Source organism: Camarhynchus parvulus, chromosome 17 (genome assembly GCF_901933205.1).
Source record: "Camarhynchus parvulus chromosome 17, STF_HiC, whole genome shotgun sequence".
Lineage (NCBI taxonomy): Eukaryota > Metazoa > Chordata > Aves > Passeriformes > Thraupidae > Camarhynchus > Camarhynchus parvulus.
The window spans coordinates 4,446,966-4,468,745 of NC_044587.1; the positions used below are offsets into that span (position 1 = coordinate 4,446,966).

General features: G+C 49.9%; 3 protein-coding genes across 3 annotated transcripts; 1 reads left to right on the plus strand and 2 right to left on the minus strand.

Annotated features, from left to right (window-relative positions):
* Nucleotides 1-166: 166 nt before the first annotated feature.
* On the minus strand, nt 167-2,076 carry PRRT1B (proline rich transmembrane protein 1B). The gene is made up of 4 exons (XM_030961745.1): nt 1,806-2,076; nt 1,231-1,709; nt 969-1,103; nt 167-882 (listed from the first exon to the last, which is right to left on the minus strand). The coding sequence occupies exons 1-4, from the start codon at nt 2,074-2,076 to the stop codon at nt 736-738; spliced, it is 1,032 nt and encodes a 343-aa protein (XP_030817605.1). The 3' UTR covers nt 167-735.
* Nucleotides 2,077-2,760: 684 nt separating this feature from the next.
* UCK1 (uridine-cytidine kinase 1) lies at nt 2,761-7,515 on the plus strand. Its single transcript, XM_030961555.1, has 7 exons — nt 2,761-2,865; nt 3,081-3,240; nt 4,000-4,096; nt 4,187-4,329; nt 4,409-4,503; nt 5,584-5,632; nt 6,029-7,515. The coding sequence occupies exons 1-7, from the start codon at nt 2,779-2,781 to the stop codon at nt 6,214-6,216; spliced, it is 819 nt and encodes a 272-aa protein (XP_030817415.1). The 5' UTR covers nt 2,761-2,778; the 3' UTR covers nt 6,217-7,515.
* Nucleotides 7,516-9,059: 1,544 nt separating this feature from the next.
* Nucleotides 9,060-21,760, minus strand: POMT1 (protein O-mannosyltransferase 1). Its single transcript, XM_030961553.1, has 21 exons — nt 21,599-21,760; nt 20,817-20,940; nt 20,082-20,225; nt 19,320-19,426; nt 18,699-18,749; nt 18,214-18,360; nt 17,143-17,254; nt 16,602-16,667; nt 16,386-16,479; nt 15,791-15,946; nt 15,089-15,219; nt 14,770-14,865; nt 13,333-13,425; nt 12,254-12,350; nt 12,073-12,165; nt 11,453-11,573; nt 11,113-11,210; nt 10,488-10,601; nt 9,884-10,010; nt 9,624-9,801; nt 9,060-9,382 (listed from the first exon to the last, which is right to left on the minus strand). Exons 3-21 carry the CDS (start codon nt 20,201-20,203, stop codon nt 9,208-9,210), a joined length of 2,178 nt encoding a protein of 725 aa, XP_030817413.1. The 5' UTR covers nt 20,204-20,225; nt 20,817-20,940; nt 21,599-21,760; the 3' UTR covers nt 9,060-9,207.
* Nucleotides 21,761-21,780: the final 20 nt, after the last annotated feature.

Below are 21,780 nucleotides of genomic sequence, written 5' to 3' on the forward strand. Positions count from 1 at the left end.
ACACCCAGGCCAGGGCCACGTGGAGATTCCCCTTCCCTGGTGCCCACCTGCTAAACCCTGATTTCAGCTGTTGCAGGAGAACTTGCCCTGAATTTTGTGGTGGGCAAAGGCCATGGCAAGGGGAGATATAGGCCCTTGGTGTGCAGAGAACACAGAAGTTTTGGCTACAGCTGTATTTTATTTCAGTCTGGAAGCAGCAAGAGGTGGCAGTACAGGGGGGATGTTGTGTGGTGGGGTGTGTGCGTGCAGAATTACTGTAGAACTGCATACATGAGTTTGTATCTTCTCACACTACTAATGACCAGTGAGGACTTCCCACACTCCTGTTACTTCTGCTTCACCTCCAACCCCAATCCTACAAGATGCTCCCTCTGCACCTGAGTCCCATTGGCAGCTCCAAGTGAGAGCCCAGAGCAATGGGATTCAGCATCCTGCAGCAGAGCCTGATCCTGCCCATGGACCCCACACAGCTCCCTGCCCAGAGCTGGATCCAGCAGGATGCAGCATCTCCCTGCTCCGGGCTCCTCCTGCCCTGGGCTGAGCAGATGCCTCAAGGCTCTGGGGCAGCTCCTCACCCTGCCGGGAAGGACAGACGCTGCCCCACAGCCCCAAAAACTCTTCGTTTTCACTCATTTTTATACAAGGCTGTGGCAACTTCACCTGCCCGTGCCCCACACCCCCCCCCAGGTGCTGAGCCACAAGGAGCTCTCGGCACCCTGGGGCTCAGGGTCCTTGTCACAGGTACAGGGACACCAGGACGTAGACGATCCAGCTGATGGAGGCAAACAACCCGAAGAGGAGGCTGATGAGGACCAGTGACTGCGCTTTTTTGGATGCCAGGTACGCCTGGGCCATGTCCCCACGGGCGAGCGCAGCCCGGGTCTGGGGCAGGGGGAGAAGGGGAGCGCTTAGAGGAGACCCACAGCACCAGGAGGGGCTTCGGGGCTGCCCGGTGAGTCCTTGCTTACCTCGTGGGAGTAGACGAGGGCCATGACCCCGGTGATCAGGCAGCAGAAGAGGGTCACCAGCACCGACTCCACCGTGTAGTCCTTGGGCCGCTGGTGCCCGCGGCCGGCGGGTGAGGGCCCCGGCTGCGGGTGGTACTGCAGGGGGAGGTTAGAGCTGCTCCCCGCCCGGGCTCTGCTGCTCAGGGCACCGCGGGAGCCCCACAAACCCGGCAGGGAGATAAGGGGTGAGGGGCAGCAGCACACTGGGGTGGGGGATACGTACCGCGCTGTAGGGCAGCGGCCCGGGGGGGAAGCCCGGGCCTGGGAAAGGCCGCGGTCCCGGCCCCGGCGGGTAAATGACGGGGCCTTGCTGGGCATAGCCGGCTGGGAACGGCGGGTAGAGGAGGTGGAAGCTCTTGGGGTCCGGGGGCGAGTATGGTGGAGGGGCCCCCGCGAAGGCTGAGTTGGAGACCACCGACACGGCCACGGGCCTGTCCCCGGGGGCCGCGGGGGCGCCGCTGCGGGTGCCGGGGGTAGGCAGCCCTCCGGCTGTCCCGGTGGGAGCCCCGGGGGTGGGCAGCCCTCTGGCCGTCCCGGTGGGAGCCCCGGCTGTCCCGGTGGGAGCCCCGGCTGTCCCGGTGGGAGCCCCGGCCGCCCGCTGCCGTCCCCGGCTCCGCTCCCGCGCGCGCGGGGCCGCGGGCCTGGGGCGCGGCTGGCGGCTCGCCGTCCATTCGCGGAGAGGCCTGTGGGGACAGGGAGGCTCTAATGGGACAGGACACTCCCAGCACGGTCACCCCCAGTTCGAGGTGCCATGGGGCTGCCCTCGTGTTCCCCCCGGCGCCCCATCCCCGGCCCCACTCACGCCGGTGCCCGCGGGGTCCCAACCGCCGCCGCTCGGGCCCGGCCCGCTCCGCCCCGCCGCGGCCCCGAGCCCCGCGTGGCCCGCGCGGGCGGCGGGAGCGCAGCCGGGCCGGTTAATCATTGACCCGCTGTTTGCCCGGGGCCCGCGGGCGGAGCCGCCCCGCACCGGCCGCACCGGCCCGCAGCGCCGGGGGCTCTGGGTGCGCAGGGGCCGGGACCCGGGCAGGCAAACGGGGGTGGTCGGTGGGTCCGGGTCCGTCCGGCCCATGGAGCTGGTGCTGGGTGCAGGGCAGTCAAGGAGCTTCAATTTGTTCGTGTTTAAACATATGATTTGGTTTTATTTTAGAATATTGTATTTACGTGTAGAATGTGGTGTGTGTTCCGGCTCTATTTACACACAAAATGTGTATAAAATTCTGTATATTGTAGCTATAGCTATTAATATTTAACATGTCTGTGTGGCTATTTCTATCGCACCCATGCATAGGATGTGTGTGCACACTCTGTGTGTAGGTGTTTTACCCATATGTGTATTTATATGTCCTGGTGTCTCTGTGTTGGACCTTCAGGTGTTTGTTCACAGTTCTCATGTACCACACTTTGCACATACCTGCACTCGGGAACAGGTGTAAAACACATGGAACAGGTGTAAAACACACAGAACAGGTTCACACATGCACATGGGTACAGGTGTGAAACACACGGAACAGGTGTCAAGCACACAGCCCGGGACAGGCGCGCACTCACACACACGCTCACACAGGTGTGTAGTAAGACAGCGTTGTCTGTAACAGGGCAGAACAGTCCGGCTGTCCATCTGTCCGTCTGTCCGTGCCGGTGCTCCGGCCCCGGGGCTGAGGCCGGCCGCGCTCAGCGCACGTGGCCACGCCCAGTTGTGGTTACGCCCCCTTCCAGGCCCCGCCCCCTCCCCGCTCCACCTTCGGCCCCGCCCCCTGCCGTCCATCCCGCCATGGCGTCCGCCGGCGGCCCGGACGCGGAGCGGCCGCACCCCAAGCCCTTCCTCATCGGCGTCAGCGGCGGCACTGCCAGCGGCAAGGTGAGCCCGCCGTGCCGGGGCCCTGCCGGAGCACTGCCGGGACCGTGCTGGGGCTCGCCCCCGGCAGCTCCGCGCGGCGCGGGACCTGCGCGGCGCCCGCAGGGGCATCGCCGGCGGCGGCGCCGGGCTGCGCCCCGGGCTGAGGGCGGGCTGGGGGCCGGGCCGCGGGAAAGGTCCGGGTCCCCCCGCCCCGGCTGAGTCCCCGTCCCGCTCAGTCCACAGTGTGCGAGAAGATCATGGAGCTGCTGGGGCAGAACGAGGTGGAGCAGCGGCAGCGCAAGGTGCTGATCCTCAGCCAGGACAGCTTCTACAAGGTGCTGACGGCCGAGCAGCAGGCCAAGGCCCTCAAGGGACAGTACAACTTCGACCACCCGGGTGAGCCGCCACCGGCCCGGCCCCTGCAGGGCTCGGTCCGTGCTCGGAGCGCAGCTGGGTCTCACGGGAAGTCCCCGTAGGAAATGGGAAGTGTTGGAGAACAGAAATGTGCTTTCCCCCGCCAGAACATCCATTTGTCCTTCCCTTGTGCCCGTTGTTCTGGAGCCGTGGAGAGGCGCTGAGCATCCCAGCCTGCTCCCTGCTCCACTCCCTGCTCTTGAGAGGCTCCCTAATGAACCACATCATTCCCCAAATCCTTTCCTGTTACTTCTTGTCCACACAAACAGCTGCTCCCCTTGCCTGGGGGAGTGCTGTGGATTGTAGGCGGGACAGGGAGCTGCCCTTGGCTGAAGTCTGGTGCCTGTTGGGTGGGTAATGGAAACCGTGAAAGATGCCTGGGGTTTTCCAATTGGCTCTTGATTAACAGATGAACAAAGTTGCACAAAATTGCGCAATTACTAAGCGGGTTGATAAAATTATAAAATAACTGGCTTCACCTTTGAGCTCTTAATTTCATTGTGTTGTAGTTGCTTGTGAACAGCAAACTGTCTCTTCCTTATCTCTGAAACCAAACACAGCCATTGTCACTTGGGCAGAGAGTGCTGTGGTGCTAGTGGTAGGAAAGAATAGGCTGCAAGTTCCTTTTTTCCTGGTGAAATACTGGGCAGAGGGTTTTTCCTTTGGGTCGGGAAAAATCTGAGCAGATCATTTGCTACAACAGCATCTGAAAGTCCTTCTCTTTGAACTTTCCTCTCACAGATGCTTTCGATAACGAATTGATGCATTCAACCCTGAAAAACATTGTTGAGGGCAAAACGGTTGAGGTACCAACGTACGACTTCGTGACACATTCTCGGTAGGCTCTGCCTTTGTCTGGGCTGTGTCGGGGTGTCCCCAGCCTGGGGACAGAGCCTGTTTAACAGCTCTGGGTGTTCTCTCCTGGCAGGCTGGCAGAGACAACAGTGGTGTATCCTGCTGATGTTGTTCTCTTTGAGGGGATCCTGGTGTTCTACAGCCAGGACATTCGGGACATGTTCCACCTGCGGCTCTTTGTGGACACAGACTCTGACGTCCGGCTGTCCCGCAGAGGTAAAGCCCTGCCGTGGCCCTGCTCCTTATCCGTCCCCACCATGGGACAACAGTCAGAGCTTTTATCTCCCCTTCCCAGTTCTGCGAGATATGAAGCGTGGGAGGGACCTGGAGCAGATCCTCACCCAGTACACCACGTTTGTCAAGCCTGCCTTCGAGGAGTTCTGCTTGCCGGTACAAAGCCTCTCACTAATTTCATTTGTGGGGTCTTCTGTTTTGGGGAGGGGTAGAGGAGCCAGGGTTGTCTGGGAATTAGCTGCTGTAGGGGCGGCAGTGGTGACTTTTGGCATTTGTATTTCACAAATCCCACGTTCTCCTCTCTGCCTCATGTCTTCAACCATTTCAAGCTGGTTGTTAAGGAACTGAAATGGTCCCTTCTGCTGGCAAAGCACCATGGAAATGCCTCAAGCAGGTTTTGTCACTGCTGGCTGCTGGGGCTATTTAAGTATGGGTCTCTCTGAATGAAAGACTCCCACTCTCAGTTTATTCTTAAGTCTTGTAGGAAGAAAGAAAAGCTTGGTTTCTAGCAGCCTTTCTCAGAGGGAACACTGGTGAAAACCTGGGGAGACCATTCTAGCTCTGCTTGCTACACCATGTAGTGTGAGGCCAATTTAGGTACTCAAATGATCAAATTAATTTGTAAAAAACCCTATGAGAACAAAATCCAGTATGTGGATTAAATAAATTGGAAAAGGCTAACTCAGGCGCCTCTTGCCCTAGATCAAAGGAGTTCTGGGATTCTGAAACTACTCATTAGAAATGCTGAATTTGTCGGCCTTTTTGAGCTGTGGGGAGGAAGAAAAAGCAGGAGTGCTGTGGTGGTAAAGATCAATAAAATGTTATCAGAGGCAGGCAGAAATTTCACATGCACATTGGATACCTTGGCTCTCAGCAGAGATTTACAATGGCTTGCGAAATGCTGATTAAAACCAGCTCTTGACAAACAGACCTTGCCTGACATGGGCAGTGTTTGAAGGCAGCTCAAATGGTAAAAGCAAAGGACTCCACACCTGACCTGCTGTTTCTACCTGGTGATTCTCTGCAAAGGGACAGTAAGAAGAATCCCCGAGCTTAAATCAGTGCACATTTGCCATTGTAATATTGGAATTTGTTTAGGTTGTTAGCATGAGAGAGAGCTTTAACTTACAACCCTGGAGCGCTTCCATCTTTGCCCAGTTTTCTGGTTGCTTCTTCCTGGAATGAAGCTGACTTTTCCCATTAACAGCCTCCTCCTCCACTGTTTCTGTTTTGCAGACAAAGAAGTATGCAGATGTGATCATCCCCAGAGGAGTTGACAACATGGGTAAAAGGAATTCCCTCATTTCCCTGGGGAGACACCTTTGGGGCTGGGAATAGAGCAGAGGCACCCTGCTGCCTGGAGTGCCTGCTCCTGAGGAAGGGGTTCCCTCATTTCCTTGGGGAGACACCTTTGGGGTTGGGAAGAGAGCAGGAGTGCCTGCTCCTGAGGAAGGGGTTTTTGCTGGAGGGGAAGGAGCTGCTCAGCCTGATCAGAAGGACCTGTGCTCAGCCTGTGGAGGGCTGCAAAAGTGACCTGTTGAGGTCTAACCTCTCTGCAGACAGCAGGCAGAGTTTCATTTAAGGGCTTGTTAAAACTTGATCAGGGCTGGATGCTCCACATTTTCTAGATAACTCATCCAGGAGAGCCTTCACGTCCTCTATTCTCCATTCCTCTCTGCAGTTGCCATAAACCTGATCGTGCAGCACATTCAGGACATCCTGAACGGGGACATCTGCAAGTGGCAGCGGGGGGCACTGAACGGGCACGGCCGGACGTACAAGCGGCCGTTCCCGGAGCAGGCCGAGAGCGCCGCTGTGCTGGCGGCCGGCAAGCGCTCCCACCTCGAGTCCAGCAGCCGCCCGCACTAGCCCGGCACGGCCCCAGGCTTTGCCTCTGCTCCACACCAACACTGAAGACAACTTTGGGAAAGGACTTCCACGGAATGGTTGGTGAAGTGCCCCTTAAGTCGTCCTAGCAGCGGAGGGGATCCTGGTGGGAATCTTCTCGCAGAGGGGAGAGGAATGGGTTGGCCTTCCATCCTGCTTCCCTCAAACCCCTCCCTGTTCTCTCTGAGATGTCTGGAGTTGTTACTTGGTGAACTGGTTAAAGGCAGTGTTACTCGCCTTTTTTTTAATTTTCAGAATGAGATCTAATGCTGAAGATTCCCCTGAAAATTAAGCACTATCAGGTGACTAGCAAGATACCCCATTTCCCTGATGATGGTCGTCTGTAGCAGGAAAATCTGCCTCTTGGGTGTTTTTCTTTCTCTCCAAGACTAGCTCACATACTGTTAATTTTAACAGGCTCTTACTCTTCTCCACCTTGTTGGCACCTTGAGTTGTGGTCATGCTCTGCTGCTGGCCACCTCCTTCCAGCCTGTAGAGGCACCTCTCCCTTGAGATAGGGGTGAGACAGAGACTGACTGGGAAAGATGGGAACTTGCAGTTCACCAGGGGACATGCCCAAGAAGTTTAGTGGTTCTAGTGATTCCTAATTTATTCCTTTCCAAGCTCCTGAATCTTGCAACACTGTTTGGTTATTTTTTGTACCCAGTGTGCTTTACCACAGTTACTGAATGTGTGAGCTCCAACTGGATTGAGTTGCTCATGGAAACAGAACCCTGACCTTGTCAGTATTAGTGTCTTTTAGTGCATTTCTGTACTGCTGGTTGCAAATTCTGCTGGGCAGAATCCGTCCACTTCCAGAGATGGCTGGTGAGGTCAGCAAGGGGGGAAACTGGGAATTGCAGGATCCTCCTCCTGCTGGCACTGGCAGCTGCCTGGACACCCTCAGACAGGGTCAGAGCACTTGCCTTGCATTCCAGCAGCTTCAACTCAAGAATGTCTGGCTTTCTAAAAAAAGCAGACAAGAAGTACAAAGAGTGATATCCTAGTTTCTGTAGTTTACCCCAGGTAAGTGATACTGCAGCAGCATGAAGAGTCTGTTTGGAAAAAACTGCAATGAAGTGCTGGTTGGACCTTTGAAAATGTCCTTGTGATACTGTTCTTGAGTCTGGACTTAAGGTGTAATTTTGAGAATGAGGGTGGGAGGGAACTGTTACTAAGAGGAACTTTTTAATATTTGGTAATTTTTTAAAAGCAGGGTTTGGCTGTGTTGGTTGTGGGTGTGTTACTTTGGCTAATAAATAAATGAACAGTGATCAGAAATGACCATTTCTATAAAAGGTAATTCTGGGACATTCACTATGCCAGCAAAAAAAGCACAGAAAGGAACATTGCTGGAGGGGCTCTTATATTCAACAGTTCTTTCTCCCCTTAACTCAGAATTGTTACCTTTGGTTCTGTTGTGGCTGAAAATTTAGAGAAAAAACCCCAAACTTAAGAAATTAGTCTGCACTTCCATCCCTACAGTCTTATCAGCCTTGGAAAGGGGTGAAGGGTTGGTGTCTCAGTCCAGTGGTACTTGTGCAGTGCCCAGGAGAAGGCAGAGCATTTCCTGACTGCTGCTGTCTAGCTCAGGGTGACAGACTTAGACTATGAGCTACTGCACTGAAGCATTAGCTCTCAGGGCTGATTCCAGTAGGAGCAAAATAGTCACTAAAACTTGCTTTGAATGACTGTGGTGTTGGGTCATACCTTCCTCGGGGGTGGGGGAGCCTTGAATAGAATTTTTTAGAGCAGTGGGGAACTGCACAGCCCCTGGGGTGTGGGAATGCTGCTCTGGCAGCTTTGTGCTGCCCTGCAGGACCTGCTGCTGCAGCCACGTGGAGATACAGCAATGGAATGTGGCCCAGGTACTACAGCCCTGCTCAGACACCTGGGCAGAGCCATGACAAATTCCCCACTGAGTCCCCAGTGCTTCACCTTTGCCTTCTCTGTGAATTCTCTGCTGGTGCAGGCTAGGCCATGGGCTGGGTTTCAGTGTTTTCACCCTGAACCCGTGTGCACAAGCTGGAGCAGGTTTTCTTGTCGGCAGGATCAGTCCTACCCTGCCCAGAGTTCCTTTTCCTATGGGATCTGAGGTGTAATGGCAATACTGGCACTGCTGGTAACAGGCCTCAGGCTTCACATCAGTGCCACATGGCCAAAGGATTGTTCTGGCTTTGGCTCAATTCCTGGCTTGCCTGAAGCCTTCTTTAGCTATAACAGCAATTTTTAATGTCTTTTTATTTTGCTTATCTTCTTAAAAGTGATGCTTATGTCCGATGATTATAAATAGATAATAGTAACAAGTCATTATTCTATGCAGAATGAACTATTTATAAATGTAGCTTAATGCTGTGTTTACATAAATACAAATGATAGCAGAGCATTGGAAGTTGGGGGCAAATAATGCATTGTTGAGGAATAGAGTCATGGAATGATGCTGTAAGGCTGCAGGGCCAGTTACTGATTGTTAAAGATGAGCAAGCTTTAGAGAGGGAAAACCTGGGTTTCAGGCATAACAAAGAAAACAGAAAAAAGTGTCTCATGTATTGGAAAGAGTCCATTTATAGTAAGCATATAATGGGATTGCAGACCACAGTGATAGGAAATAGCCCCAAGTGCAATGTAGTGCCAGAAGGAAGAAACCACCACAGTATTTCCAGGAAAGAGAAGAAATTGTTGCAGCTCTTCCCAGCAAAGGAGCTGGGATGCTGTTGATGAAGTCAGCAACCTTCACACCCTGAGGGGCAATGAGGGGTGAATGTAACAAGGGCAGAAACTGGGAACTGTGCTCATAACAGCTGTATTACTGCTGAGGCCTTTTCTGTAACAGCATTCCTTTATTTCCTCCTGTAATCATTAGATCTGGACTATTACAAAATACCTGAAGGGACTGTTAAGATTTCCATGATACTAACAATAAATTCTTGGCTTTGCACAAGTGTTTCCCTTGCTGTAGCCAGGCTGGAGTGGTCACTGCTTTCTGATCAGGATGTTCCAGGTGTCCTTCCAGCGCAGGGCCCGGAGCTCAGCGGGGGCCAGCGCAGGCTGCCCGTAGGTCAGGGGGCTGAAGGTGCAGTACACAAAGTACACCCAGGAGAACCAGGCCACAGCCAGGGCACTGAACATGCTCTTGAGCAGCACAGATCTGGGATCAGAGAGGGAAAGAGCACTCAAGTTACATCAAGGCTGGCCAAATACTTCATCCAAAAGACCTGTGCCTGGCCTGGCTTCCCTAAAGGCAAATGACAGAGTTTGGCCACTGCTGGAAAAATCACTGCTGGAAAAACCACTGCTTTCCCTGCAGCATTTTACCCAGGAGACAGCCCTGGAGAAAGAACTGTGCCAGTCCTCCTGTTCAAGAGAACTATTCTGCTGAAGCCAAATACCTGCAGAGGTGATCTCTGAGATGCTGCAGTACCACAGGAATCAGGAGAATCTGGAATGTGACAGCAGGCAGGTAGTGGTACAGGAAAAGTGTTTTCTCCATCAGGAAGAAGGGCAGGTAATTCACAGCCCAGCCTCCACCACAGATGCCTCCTGCTGCCATCCAGAGCTGCCAGGCATCTGCAGGAGACAGGAGATGGCATCTGAGAGCAGAGCAAGGCACAAGGCTCCACCTAGACACACACACAGAGTGCAGCCAGACCTTCAGGGATGTCGTAGATCTTCCTCCTTCGCCGCAGCAAGTACCACAGGGACAGACACAGGTAAACCAGAGCAGCAGCATTAGCTGAAGCCCAGGTGGCAACATTCCCAAGGAGGTGGATCTGGGCCTGCAGGAGAGATCATGGTCTATGCCAGAAGCAGGAACATGCTGGGGTTCTTTTAGGTAAGTTTAAATATTACCTACACAAACTTGCTAAATTAAGCTCCAGAATGAGCCTGCCTAGTAACCTGGAACAAAGCTGGTTGATAAACTTTGCTGCTTTAGGACTCTTGTGTAATGGAAAGCATTTAAAGGATGCTATTGGAGATGAACTCATCTTCTAAATGAAATCAATAGTGGAAACTATTAAACTGCAATTTACCTTTAAAAAAGGCACAAGCAAACATGATTTAATTAAAAGCAACTACTGTCAAAGCAATATCTCATGCTAAAACAAATACCTCACCCCTCATGGAAAATATATTAATACAGGAAAAGTCCTTGGCTGGAAGCTGCAGCTCTGCTCTGACTCCTGCTCCTGGGGCTTATATCTGAGCTGTTCTGCTTTCTCAACAGTTTCACAGCTACTGCCTCTTGTACTTACCCCCGAGGTGGGGTGGAGCCAGTAGGCAATATTGGTGTCCATTGTGATCCAGTCCAGGGCAGAGGAGCTGTACTTATGTTCTGTGTCTTCATTTTTTAACGTGAGTATTTTCCACTAGAAAATAAAAAGGTAAGCAGAAGGCTTTCAGCATTGGAACAACAGGTGGGACAGCAGGCATGGGTGAACAGCTCCATAGGAAAGATGTTAAGTTCCTAAGCTGGGAGTGGAGAAATATTTTACATCTCATATGGATACTGATCAATACAATTGTTTTATTTTGTTATTAATAATGCACTTTCCTTAATGGGTTTCTACAAAGATAGTAAGGGGCATCAACACTACTCCCTGCATGTACCACACATTGCAGTTCAGTTTCAGGCAGCTTCTGGGTGCCCAAGCAATTTTCCTCCCCCTTTTTTGTTACACAATCACTTGGGTATTCATTACTGGACAGCCCAGGTCTTTAATGCCCTTATAAGTGCATTCAGAAACATTTTTTTACAGTGAGGAAGCCAAACTATCAGCAAGGATTAAACAATGAATTCTCAGGCTCAGAGTCTGCAGAAATGCTCAGGTTCCTGCTCTGCAGCAGAAGGAAAAATGAAGGGAATAACAAGACACTCACCTGCAATTCTGTGAACTTTGCCATGAAGCTGAGGTTTTTACTGATGTCCATCTGTGTGGGAGAATGCAGTTCCACTTCCCTCTCTTTTTGCTCCTGGCCTGGAAGAAAACAGCAAAGCTCAGAAATAACCACAGAACAGGCAGAAAGCTAGAAAGGGGAGAGAGCACACAGGCTCCTCACTCTCCCAGGAGCCCTTCTCCAAAACATCCAAGTGCAACAGCACTTGAAGGGACTTTGTAAGGATTCTGACTCCATGGTAGAGCCAACTGAACACACACACAGTACCACCTTCCCACCACCATGAAGTGAAACCTGCTCCAGGAACATGGCTGAGACATACTTTTGCCATATCTGTGCTCTTCCACATTCCACAGCATGCTCTGGTGGTAGCCTTTGGACAGCTTCTCTCCAACCACCTCCAGCTGCCGGTATCCCCACTCAGGCAGAGATGCTCCACTGAGCTAAAAGACAAAGACCACTGTGAACTTGTAAACTCAAAGTTCTACCAATCTGAACTTCAGGATGGAAGAAGTTCTCAGGCTTTGCCTGAGCACTGGATGACAGCAAGGGACTGCCAGGAAGTGTGTGAAGAGTCACCATGCAAAACTGTCTCAATAAATGCTACAGCCATAAAATCAGTGATTCTGGCAAACTTTGTGAAGAAAAAGATCCTTAATTATTCCAGCTGCTCTCACAGGCACATAGACAGCATCAGTTTGTAAGCCCCAGTTGGGTAGAGTGGTCACAGCCTCTTGAGAAGCAGGACAGCTTTGATACTGAAAGGGATGAAGTACCAGTGTGACAACCCAAAACATGCTCTTTTGTCACACTGAGCAATTGTTTCTTTTAATTTACTTGGTTATTCGTTATAGTGGTGTAGCTATTTTGGAGCAGAGTTTTTGAGAGTACAAGAACTGCATGAAGCAAAAACTACAGGCAAATAAACATAACCCCACTTGCCTTTAGCACTGCAGAGGTGTTCACGTGAACAAACCTCACTTCTGACAGAATTGTCTTCCACACATCTGTGTCAGACTCACGATTTACAATTTCCTACAACAGAAAGATGATTGTGATCCATGTGGTCTCAGCTGTTTCTGCTGGAGCATGATCAGCTCCTCCCCTCCCTCTGACCACTCACCACTCTCCAGAGGTTCTGTGCTGGCATGGAGATGTTATAATCAATATAGCAGGAAACTTCTTGGGAGTGGGGGCTAAGAGGAGCAGCAACATCATGCCTAGAAGACAAATAAAGGAAGGTCCTCTACCACCATTTCCCAAATACATATAAAAAGCAAACCCATATGGAATTGGCTTAGACTGGATTCATTAATAAAGCAAAAAGTAACTAATTTATTGGGATAGCACTGTTTACTCTGAGAGAGAGCATTCCCCACAACCAAGAGCTGCCAGGAACAGGCTCAGAGGAAGCCAATGCAGATGCCTGTGATGCCAGGCTGAAGAACAAGCACTGATTGTGACAAACAGAGACGCTGTTCACTGGGGTTTCCAATAATGAACAAATTAGATTTGGAAGGGACATAGCAAAAACCCAAGCTCAGAACAACCCCCTTCCTAATCTGAGTGATATTCAAGTACACACAGATGCCCTTTGGTAAGCAGTCAGGAGGCAACTTCATACTGCAGGCTTTCAAAACAGGAAAGAATCTCTGGCAATCAGCCAAAGCATTCCAGATTCTCCAGCACATCCTCCTAACATATCCTTCAGGTAGGAGCATGCCATCAAAGTCAGTGGAGTTGGATTTGGGTTTAGTCACACAAAATACTGAATACCTGCACCTGTCCAGAGTGGGGGCAATGAAAGGGTGAGGATGAGGACTGACAGAGGGGACTCTGTATTTAGGAATCTGCAGAACTACCATGAAATGTGAACAACTGTAAAATTCTCTAAAGGCCACTAGTAGGGAAGAACAGAAGCAGTAAGCAACTATTAAGAAGTTTGTAATTAGGATCAAATCCCACTGCCAAGTCAATCAGAAAAAATAAAAAAGCATACAGCATCCTTCCTCTGGGCCACAGGGATGGCATATGGAGCTAACCACATGAGGTCCCTCCAAGGCACACTGGTGTAAAAATCCACAAATAACAGGCAGTTTATGGCATATCTGAATGCAAGGTCACTAAGTGGTTATTCTGAGAGCCAACCCAGCAGAATGAGGCAGCAGGCTTGGCAGAGCAGAGCAGGAGGAAAGGACTTACGTGTTGAGGTAGCGAGTTGTGATGCCATGGACCAGCTGCACGATGTGCCCGTGCCTGACGGGCCGTGGGGGGTTACTCACCACCAGCTGCTGCCTGGGGAAGGGACAGCAAATGGTTAAATTGGAAATGCTTAAATTATATGCATCTTTATATAGACCACAACCTTGTCATGACCAAGTTGTTAGGTCAAGAAGCTGCAGGCGGGGACAGAAATTTAGGGAAGAAAATGAGAAATTAAAGCAATATATAGGTTGTACCAGAATGGAAGCAAAGCTCATCAAGGCAAAGGTGAGTTAAGGGCAGAATGAGTCAGAGGATCAGTAATGGGATACTGACACTCCAGGCATTAGGTCAGTGGTCTGAATCCAGGTCAGTCAGGAGTGAATTAAGGTTATTACTGTCACACAGCTGTTTGGTGGCTCATGTGAAACACTGAGTGCTTCACTGAGTCTGATGGGTGCTGCATGACAGCTGGTGTCACTTTGGCAGAATTATAGGAGAAATCACTGGCTTTTGCACCATTTAAACTCTCAGCTGGCTTCTGGAAAGGGCCATGGCAAGGGGGAACTGCAAGTCACTGAACTGCTGCCTGTATTTTACTGTTCCATAGAAGAACTTCACATCCTCCAATGCTCATAGGAGTCTTCTGAGTTTGAAGAATTTTAAGAATATATTTGGGGTCTGTGGTTCTGTTAGATAGCGCAACTATCTTGCACTAGTGCAAAACTTGAAAGGTTTGCACTATGGACAAACTTTCCCAACATGGATATGACTTCTAATGGCACACAGTCCTTCTGACAGGACTCTTTATACAGTTCTCAGAACAACATAAGAAACCTACAAAAGCAACTTTTTTGATCAATATGGAATTATGTCACTCAAAGGCTTTTACTGACAAAACAAGGACAGAGAGTCCTGCTCTGCACTGACAGTGACAATGGCAAAACACTTCAGCACACACCAGGCCCCAGGTACAGGCACCATTTGGAATCCTTCCCTATGTGGCAGATCTTACAGCTCATTCCACACTTCTAATACAAAGAACTACTCATTTTTCAAAAGTGTTTTCTACTCTTTTCTGAGACTCATTCAAGTTTGATAAAACTCATCATGACACTCTAACACCATGGCTCACACTTCAAAAAGCAGAGCTTCCCTTTCATGCAAAACCCCTGAAGAATCTCCAGTGGTCCTGTGAGTCTTTCAAGTTCCACTTGTGCACAGCATAGCCCATGTTCTGGCAGGAGCAGTTTAGAGAGGATTTTAGAGTCCTCAGTAATGCTTTTACCACATTGAGAAGGATTGTGCAAAGAGCTGCAAACACTTGCTGAGATCACACCAGGCTTCTGCACCCATAAGCAGAGAAGAGTTATGTCCAATCCAAGCCCTCGTTGGGTTTTGGAATATAGGTTGAATTTAAATCTCTTGCATACTCACATTCCAGGATCTTTGACAATCCACCAGTTGTTCACATCCTTGAAGGGATAGCAGGTCACCTGCTGCTGATGGGAACTCCCTCGGCCATTCTCATACCTGCACAGGGAGTAACAAAACCCCCCAGAGGTGTAAAGGCACAACTCTGTGCTCTCCAGTGCCAGCAGCACAAGCCAGCACCATATCACTGACCATTCCCACAGAGCACGGGGACTCTGAAGGATCAATGAAAACACCGCCAGCACCCAAACTGCTACAGTTGGACTGGCAGGTGAAGAAGCAGAGCTGACCCTCCCCACAGAGACCCAGGCAGACTCCTCACCTGATGGGGTAAGTGTTGGTGTGAGAGTGGAGCCAGCACTGCATGGGCTTGCCCAGCACGTTCCTCAGGGTGATCTGAGAGCCGTAGGCCACCTCTAAGGGCTGACCCTGGGTGATTCGAGCCAGCCCACCCTGAGAAGGGCAAGGACAGGGGAAGTACAAAAGAGAAACAACCCAGAGGCTGTTTAAATTCTATTGAGTCATATCCCACCTCAACACAGCAGTATCTTCACACAGTGCCTTCTCATTTGGTTTTATCTACTAAAATCAAGTCTTGCAGCACCATACTCAATAGCTCGTAAATACACCAACACCTAAAAACCTAAAATACTGCAGGGTCTCAGGAAATATCCGTAAAGCCACGTTCTAAAAGACAGCTAAGCACTCCTATAGTACACCATGTCACCGTGTGAGAGTTCTGTACTGTATCTACTTCTGTGGAGTTTCCTGTAGGAAGGGACAAACCTCCAGCAGAAGACTGAATATATTGCTCTTGCTTCACTGGGAAAAGGTGTTCATCTGTTATTAGGATTTCAGTCATTATTGCTTCACCTTAAAGCAGTACTACAGCAGCAAAATAGTTAAATGACATAAAAAGGGCAAAATATGCAGGATCAAAGGAACAGGATTAAACAGCATCTAATAGTGAACATTTTCCCCTCTTGTCTCTAATAAATCATTTCCAAGACCACATTTGCTTTACCTCTAAGCTGGCTTGGAAAGCACTTGTCATGATCTGGTCGTGAGGCCCAGAGCGATAGAGCAAAGCCAAGTGAACGTAGAAGAAGGAGAGGTACAGCCCCATGGGGATGATGATGAGGGCCAGACCCCGGGCAAGAAAATGGCACACCAAGGAAACCTGGAAAAACAGAGAAAGCTCACTGGATTCATGCTCTAGATATAAAAAATTCCAGAGCACTTAGCTTTATTTGTTTGTCTTTTCTAAGTTTTCTCCACTGTTCTTATTCAGCTGTAATTTTGTGGACAACTGGGTAACTTCCAGCAAGGATCTGAAGTGGAGCTGGCAGGAGTGTGTGAGACAAGTGCATGTGCTGAGCCACACATCACCAAGAAATGGAAAACAGCAGAAAAGACAGTCACACACACATATGTTTGTTAAACTTAATTCCATCTTCCTCAGCAACTGAGCTGGGAACTGTACTATGACAGGAGTGTTTCCAGACAAGACAAGAATTTTAGACAAAAACCAGCTACAGACTGCACTGTTATCTGTGGGCTTCAAAGGCTCCTGCAATGAAAAGTGACAAATAATATATTTTGCATGCTGTTCTACGTACATTTGACAAGTTCTGGTCTCCTATCATGTGCCAGAAGTGGAGTCCTGCAGTGGCCAAGAGCAGCATATAGGTAAACAGGCCCATATACTTCACTCTGAAAGTGCATAAAAAATGAACATGGTTAAAAACTACACAATTACCTAATACAAGATATAAATATTCTAACATTCTCTTCAACAGTAGGCATTAAAGTCCAGGTAAGACACCATCACTTACCCAACTGCACAAGAACAGGCTACTCCAGTCAGCAGGAGCCAAAACCACCAGCTTCCAGAGAAGGCACTTAAAGATAAATGTATTAAATCACTTGCTAGGCTCGATTTAAAGATAATTTTACTTTACTAAGGATTACTTCATCTTCTGCAAGGATCAGAGAACAAAAGAGACAAATATCTCTAAATTCAGTGCCTGTAAACAGTTACAAAGGAGAATTAAGTGACCTGCTATCATCAGTGTTCCTGTGCACAGAAGGAAACCTTCCAGTAAAAAATCTGGGTGGGCAAAGAAATGCTCCCAAGAGATTTTATTTCTATTTTAAAATTTAAAAAGACAACCCTGCTGGCAGTAAAAGCAGTCTTTAACACTGCTCAGGAGAAAAATTCTGGGGCAGCCATATGAGAGGGTGAAGCATTGGATTTTACAGACAGGTGAAGCGAATTTCAGAATGGTTAAGAGGCATAGAAAAACACAGTCTGTGACAAAAAAAATAAAGTCACCATGAGAATATGCAAAAGGGTAGGAGACCATCCAGCTTTACCTGTGCTTTTGCAAATTGTAGAACTTCAGGTAGGACAAAACTGCAAGCAGGATAAAAAAAATCAGTATTGATTCCAGAAGCATGAACCTTGATTGAGTGATCAGAGAGTTTTCTGTTGGAAAGAGAGACAGACACAAAATTAGAGAAACTTGTCTATAGGCAAGTGCTACCTCAGACAATCACACTGTTACCCAACAGAAGGACCTTCCCTTTTAGGAACAGGCAGCTCCTACTGCCTGTAATGGGCAGTGCTGGGTTTAGAGGGACAAAAACCTTCCAGCAGCAGCAAATTACATGGACATAACTGTTTCCAAGACAAAGAGGTGGGCAAGCAGTGAAGTCTATCAGGAGGCAGATAAAGCTGCTGCAGTTCCTACAAAGGCAAAGAAGATTAGTCCTGGGAAATCCAGAGAGGTGCTTCTCAAAGCAGAGAGTCCAGGCAGCAAGCACAGCAAGCAATGAGCACCACAACAGATCTGCAGGAAAGGGAGATGCAATGAGCCAGAATCAGAGAAGCTGGTAGCTAGGAGAGGTTTCTCTTATCAGGCTGCTAAAGAGCTGCTGAGAGGCTCTTTCCCTTTCAGGCAGCTGCCAGCAGCCCCTCAGAGAAAACAAAACCAGCTGAGTTGTACGCCCCAGAAGGTGTCAAATCACAGTGCTAAGGACACAGGCTGGTTTGCTGCAGTTTGGACTTGAAGAAATCTGATGAGCTCTGACTGCAAGTTGTTGTCCTGCTGTTAAAAGCCAGAATGTTGTAACTCACCCTGTAAACCTCTGAGGAAGGGAGTTCAGGCCTCCTTGAATACAAGAAATGTGGTTTCCTGTGAGGCTGTTAAGGCTGCCTGCTTTGGTTAATATTGAAAATAACTTGTATAAAGCCCAGAAGGGCAGCCTGCTGCAGGGCTGTGAGGATGGAGGAGACCAGGGAGGCTCAGCACAGACTGACACAGGCCAGGGCTGATCTGTTGTTGATGTTTTCTGGGGAGATGCTACTCCACCCTAACATTCCTAAGGGGAAAAGGGACTCTTCTCCCCATGTATGAAGAATAGGGCTCAGTTGAACAATCTCACCCAAGAGAATCAGAAGAGCAGCTCCAAGTGCAGCACAGTGGGAGAGGTGCAGTTCAACCAAAATCTGGTAGGCTAAAGGCACACAGAGAGCACCAGCCAGGGCTGGCAGGAGTCGCAGGGACCACACAGGAACATTCATGCTGTATTCTGAAACAGAACACAGGAAACAGTGATCCACCAGGCTGCAGACACAACTGCAGAGAGGACAGACCAACACAGAATTTCCTCATTGTTAGAGGAATCTAACTCCTACTTGCACTTGTCCATCTTGTATTGCTTAAACGTTTTAGCTGATTTAGAAAGCCTGTGCTATGAATTCATAACGCTTTTAATTTGTGCTAGACATCTGAAGAAGACTTGTTTAAAATGAGAAGTGAAGGCATTGGAAAAGTGTTATTTCTACTAGACAGGCAAAAGGAATCTGTCAGTTGTTGAAATTCTGCTTCTTTTCTCTAAAGAATGAGACAGTTAAAAACAACTCTTACCAGCTCCAATCCTGTTCCATAGGAAGTTTCCATCAAATCCTCCTAAGTAACCTACAACATAAACAAGAGAATTTCCAGTCTCAAAGCACATATAAAACCTGGTGCTAAATCAGGAACCATTTCCCAAACACACAGCTTTTCCTTGCATGAAGGCCCTCTTTCCCAAAAGGGTCCTCTTTGATACTGTTCTGTCTGCAGCAGTACTTGAGAATGTGCAGAGGCACGAAGACTATAAATTGGGAACAAGGGATTCTCAGTGACAAAGTCAGATGTATATTTAATCCCTCCCTCCCATACAGACACTTTGATGTTGTACAGAAAGGAACTGAGGCTATTTCTTGCACTAGCAGTTCTCATCTTACTTTTGTCTTTGTCCAAAGGAGAGGTGATGGATAAAATCCAAGAAAGAGGATTGGATAAAATGAGGTGATGGATACATGGCTTCATCATCCCCCTTCTATTCGTGCAACAGCTCCCTAACAATCCTAAATAAAAGAAAACCCAATTCTCTCTACACCAGAGTCTCTCATCTGCCTTGTGCTTTCCCCCATAAGTGGATTTAATGATTAATTTCTAACCAGCAACAAGCAACAGGCACTTCCCAGTTCCAGGAGACCCTACCTCCCAAGGCCAGCAGCATGTGGCCAAAGGGTGGGCCACTGTCATCCACAAAGAAGATCCTCTTCATGTAGAGTGAAACAAATTGGCCGTAATAAACTTCATCGAAACTGAAACACCAGAGGCAGAAAAATGTCAAATCTAACAGCAATGATCCTGCAGGGATACTCAGAAAGCAAACACCAACTTGCTGGCAGAGAGCTAAGAATGCAATGAAGCACTGAGGCTTTGCCCCTTCTCCTCAGGGGGTTTTATGAGGGACAGATTATCACTGTATTGGCATTGTTCAGCGTGGAAAAGAGAAGGCCCTCAGGGGTGGCCTAATTGTGGCTTTGTGGTGCCTGAAGGGAGCCTGCAGGAAAGGTGGGATGAGACTGTAAGAGCCTGGATGGCAGCACAAGGGTGAATGGCTTCACTCTGACAGAGAGTGGCTTCAGATGAATTTTAGGAAAGAATTCTTCCCTGTGAGGGTGGGCAGGTCCTGGCACAGGTGCCCAGAGAAGCTGTGGCTGCCCCTGGATCCCTGAAGTGTCCAGGGCCAGGCTGTAGCACCTGGGATAGTGGAAGTTGTCCCTGCCCACGGCAGGGGGCAGAATAAGATGAGCTTTAAGATCCCTTCCAACCCAAACCAATAGATTTTGTGATTCTATGATTTACAGAGGCTGACATCAGTCAAGCTGTGCTTTTCTGCTCCTGCATTCCTGCTCACAAATGTTTGAAAAACAAGTCTGTGTCATTCAGGAATAAAAGAAACTCATTACTCACACCACAGCCCGTGGATAGCAAAGCCCCCAGAGACGACTTATTAATCCCATCACAGTCAGTGCCACAAGGCTCACATTGATCTTTGCAGTGACCACAACTGGCTCCTTCAGAAATCCCAACATCCTGTCAGAGGTTTGTCTGAACCTTCCAGAGCAGAAGAGAACAGCAGTCACCCTTTGGCTCACAGAAAGCATCAAGCCTGATTTCTGCTACAAGCAGCTCATGGTAATTAATTTCCCAAAATTCTCTTGTTTTTCATGTTTTTTTTTTCTATTCTACCTACAGGACTAGTTGTAAAAATAAAGTTACTGAACTGACACACTTTTCATCTACCCTGCTTCTGCCTGCAGTAGTAAGCTAGAAACCTTGTTTATTCTTACACTGGCTCTGCAGAAACACAGCAGCTGAATTCTCCAGCCTGTATTCTGCTTTGAGCAAAGCAAACCTCACAGCCCAAATTCTGATGCTACTGATGAACAACCCATGTGCTCAGGCACCAGATGATCTCACTAACTGAACTATTTAGAGCCCAGGTGGCTTAAAAAAAACCCCAAATAAGTTAATTCCTTACAAACGGAGGTATTTCTTTGGGAGTGGGGAAGGGAGGAGCAAATCCCCCAAACGTCCTCTGCATCAGAAAGCTGATTACTGGAGCACAGGTACAGGTGCTGTTTAAGCAGAAGTGCTAAGAGCTAGGTCAGAAAATAGCAGAGAATCCGTGCCGTGCCTCCTCACCTCAACACAACGGAAAGTTACCAGAACAAATCCATCAGCGTGGCTTTGATCAGGGGAGAACAAAGCGAGATGTGAGCACATCACCAGCATCCAGAGCCGTGCCACTGGCCTGGTTTCTCTGTGCCTACAGAACACAAGCGCTGCGTGGAGCCGAGGTTTTCAGGAGTCCCTGCAGAGCTGCGCTCCCACCCGGGCTCTGTCACCCCCTCGCAGGCCCTGTGAGCCCGGGAGCTCCTGGTGGAAGCCCTGGGGTACAGCTGGGCCCAGGGCAGGTGTGCAGCACCACCTCAGGCTCCTCCTCGGGGTACACTCAAACCTCTGCACCCCTTTATGAGGGGGGAGCAGGGCCAGCGCCCCCCACCCCGCCCTGTGCCCCCTTTAAGCTCTCGGGGGTCACCTCTGACCCCTCAGGTGGCCCTCAGAGGGTCACCGAGCCCCACCACCCACCCTGGATCCAGCCCTGGATCCTCCCTTGGGCGTTTTTGGGGGGCAGAAGGGGCACCAACCCCAGCAGCCCCGGGGCCTCGCCCACCCCCCTCAGCTCTACGGGGGTGAAGGGGGCGAGTGAACAGCGGGACCAGCACCAGGACCGGAATTAGGATCGGGACTAGGACTGGGATCGAGCAAGACGGGGATCGTGAGCAAGATGAGGATTAAGACCAGGACCAAGCCTAGAACCGGGATCGGGATCAGGACCGGGACCCCCCGCCCCACACGGCCCCTCACGGCCCCACAGGCGCCGGGGGCGGGGCCTTCCCGCGCCCTGCTCCACCCGCCCCTACCTGCCGATACCGGATGTGACGTCAGACACACGGATCCGCACGGGGCGGAACCAGGAAGCGTTGCCATGGCAATGCTGCGTACGGCGACTGGGCCTGGCCTCCCAGACATGGCGGCTGTGAGGGACCCGCCAGCACCTGGGCTCATGGTCATAACCACCCACCCGGCCGCTGGGGCTTGTGTG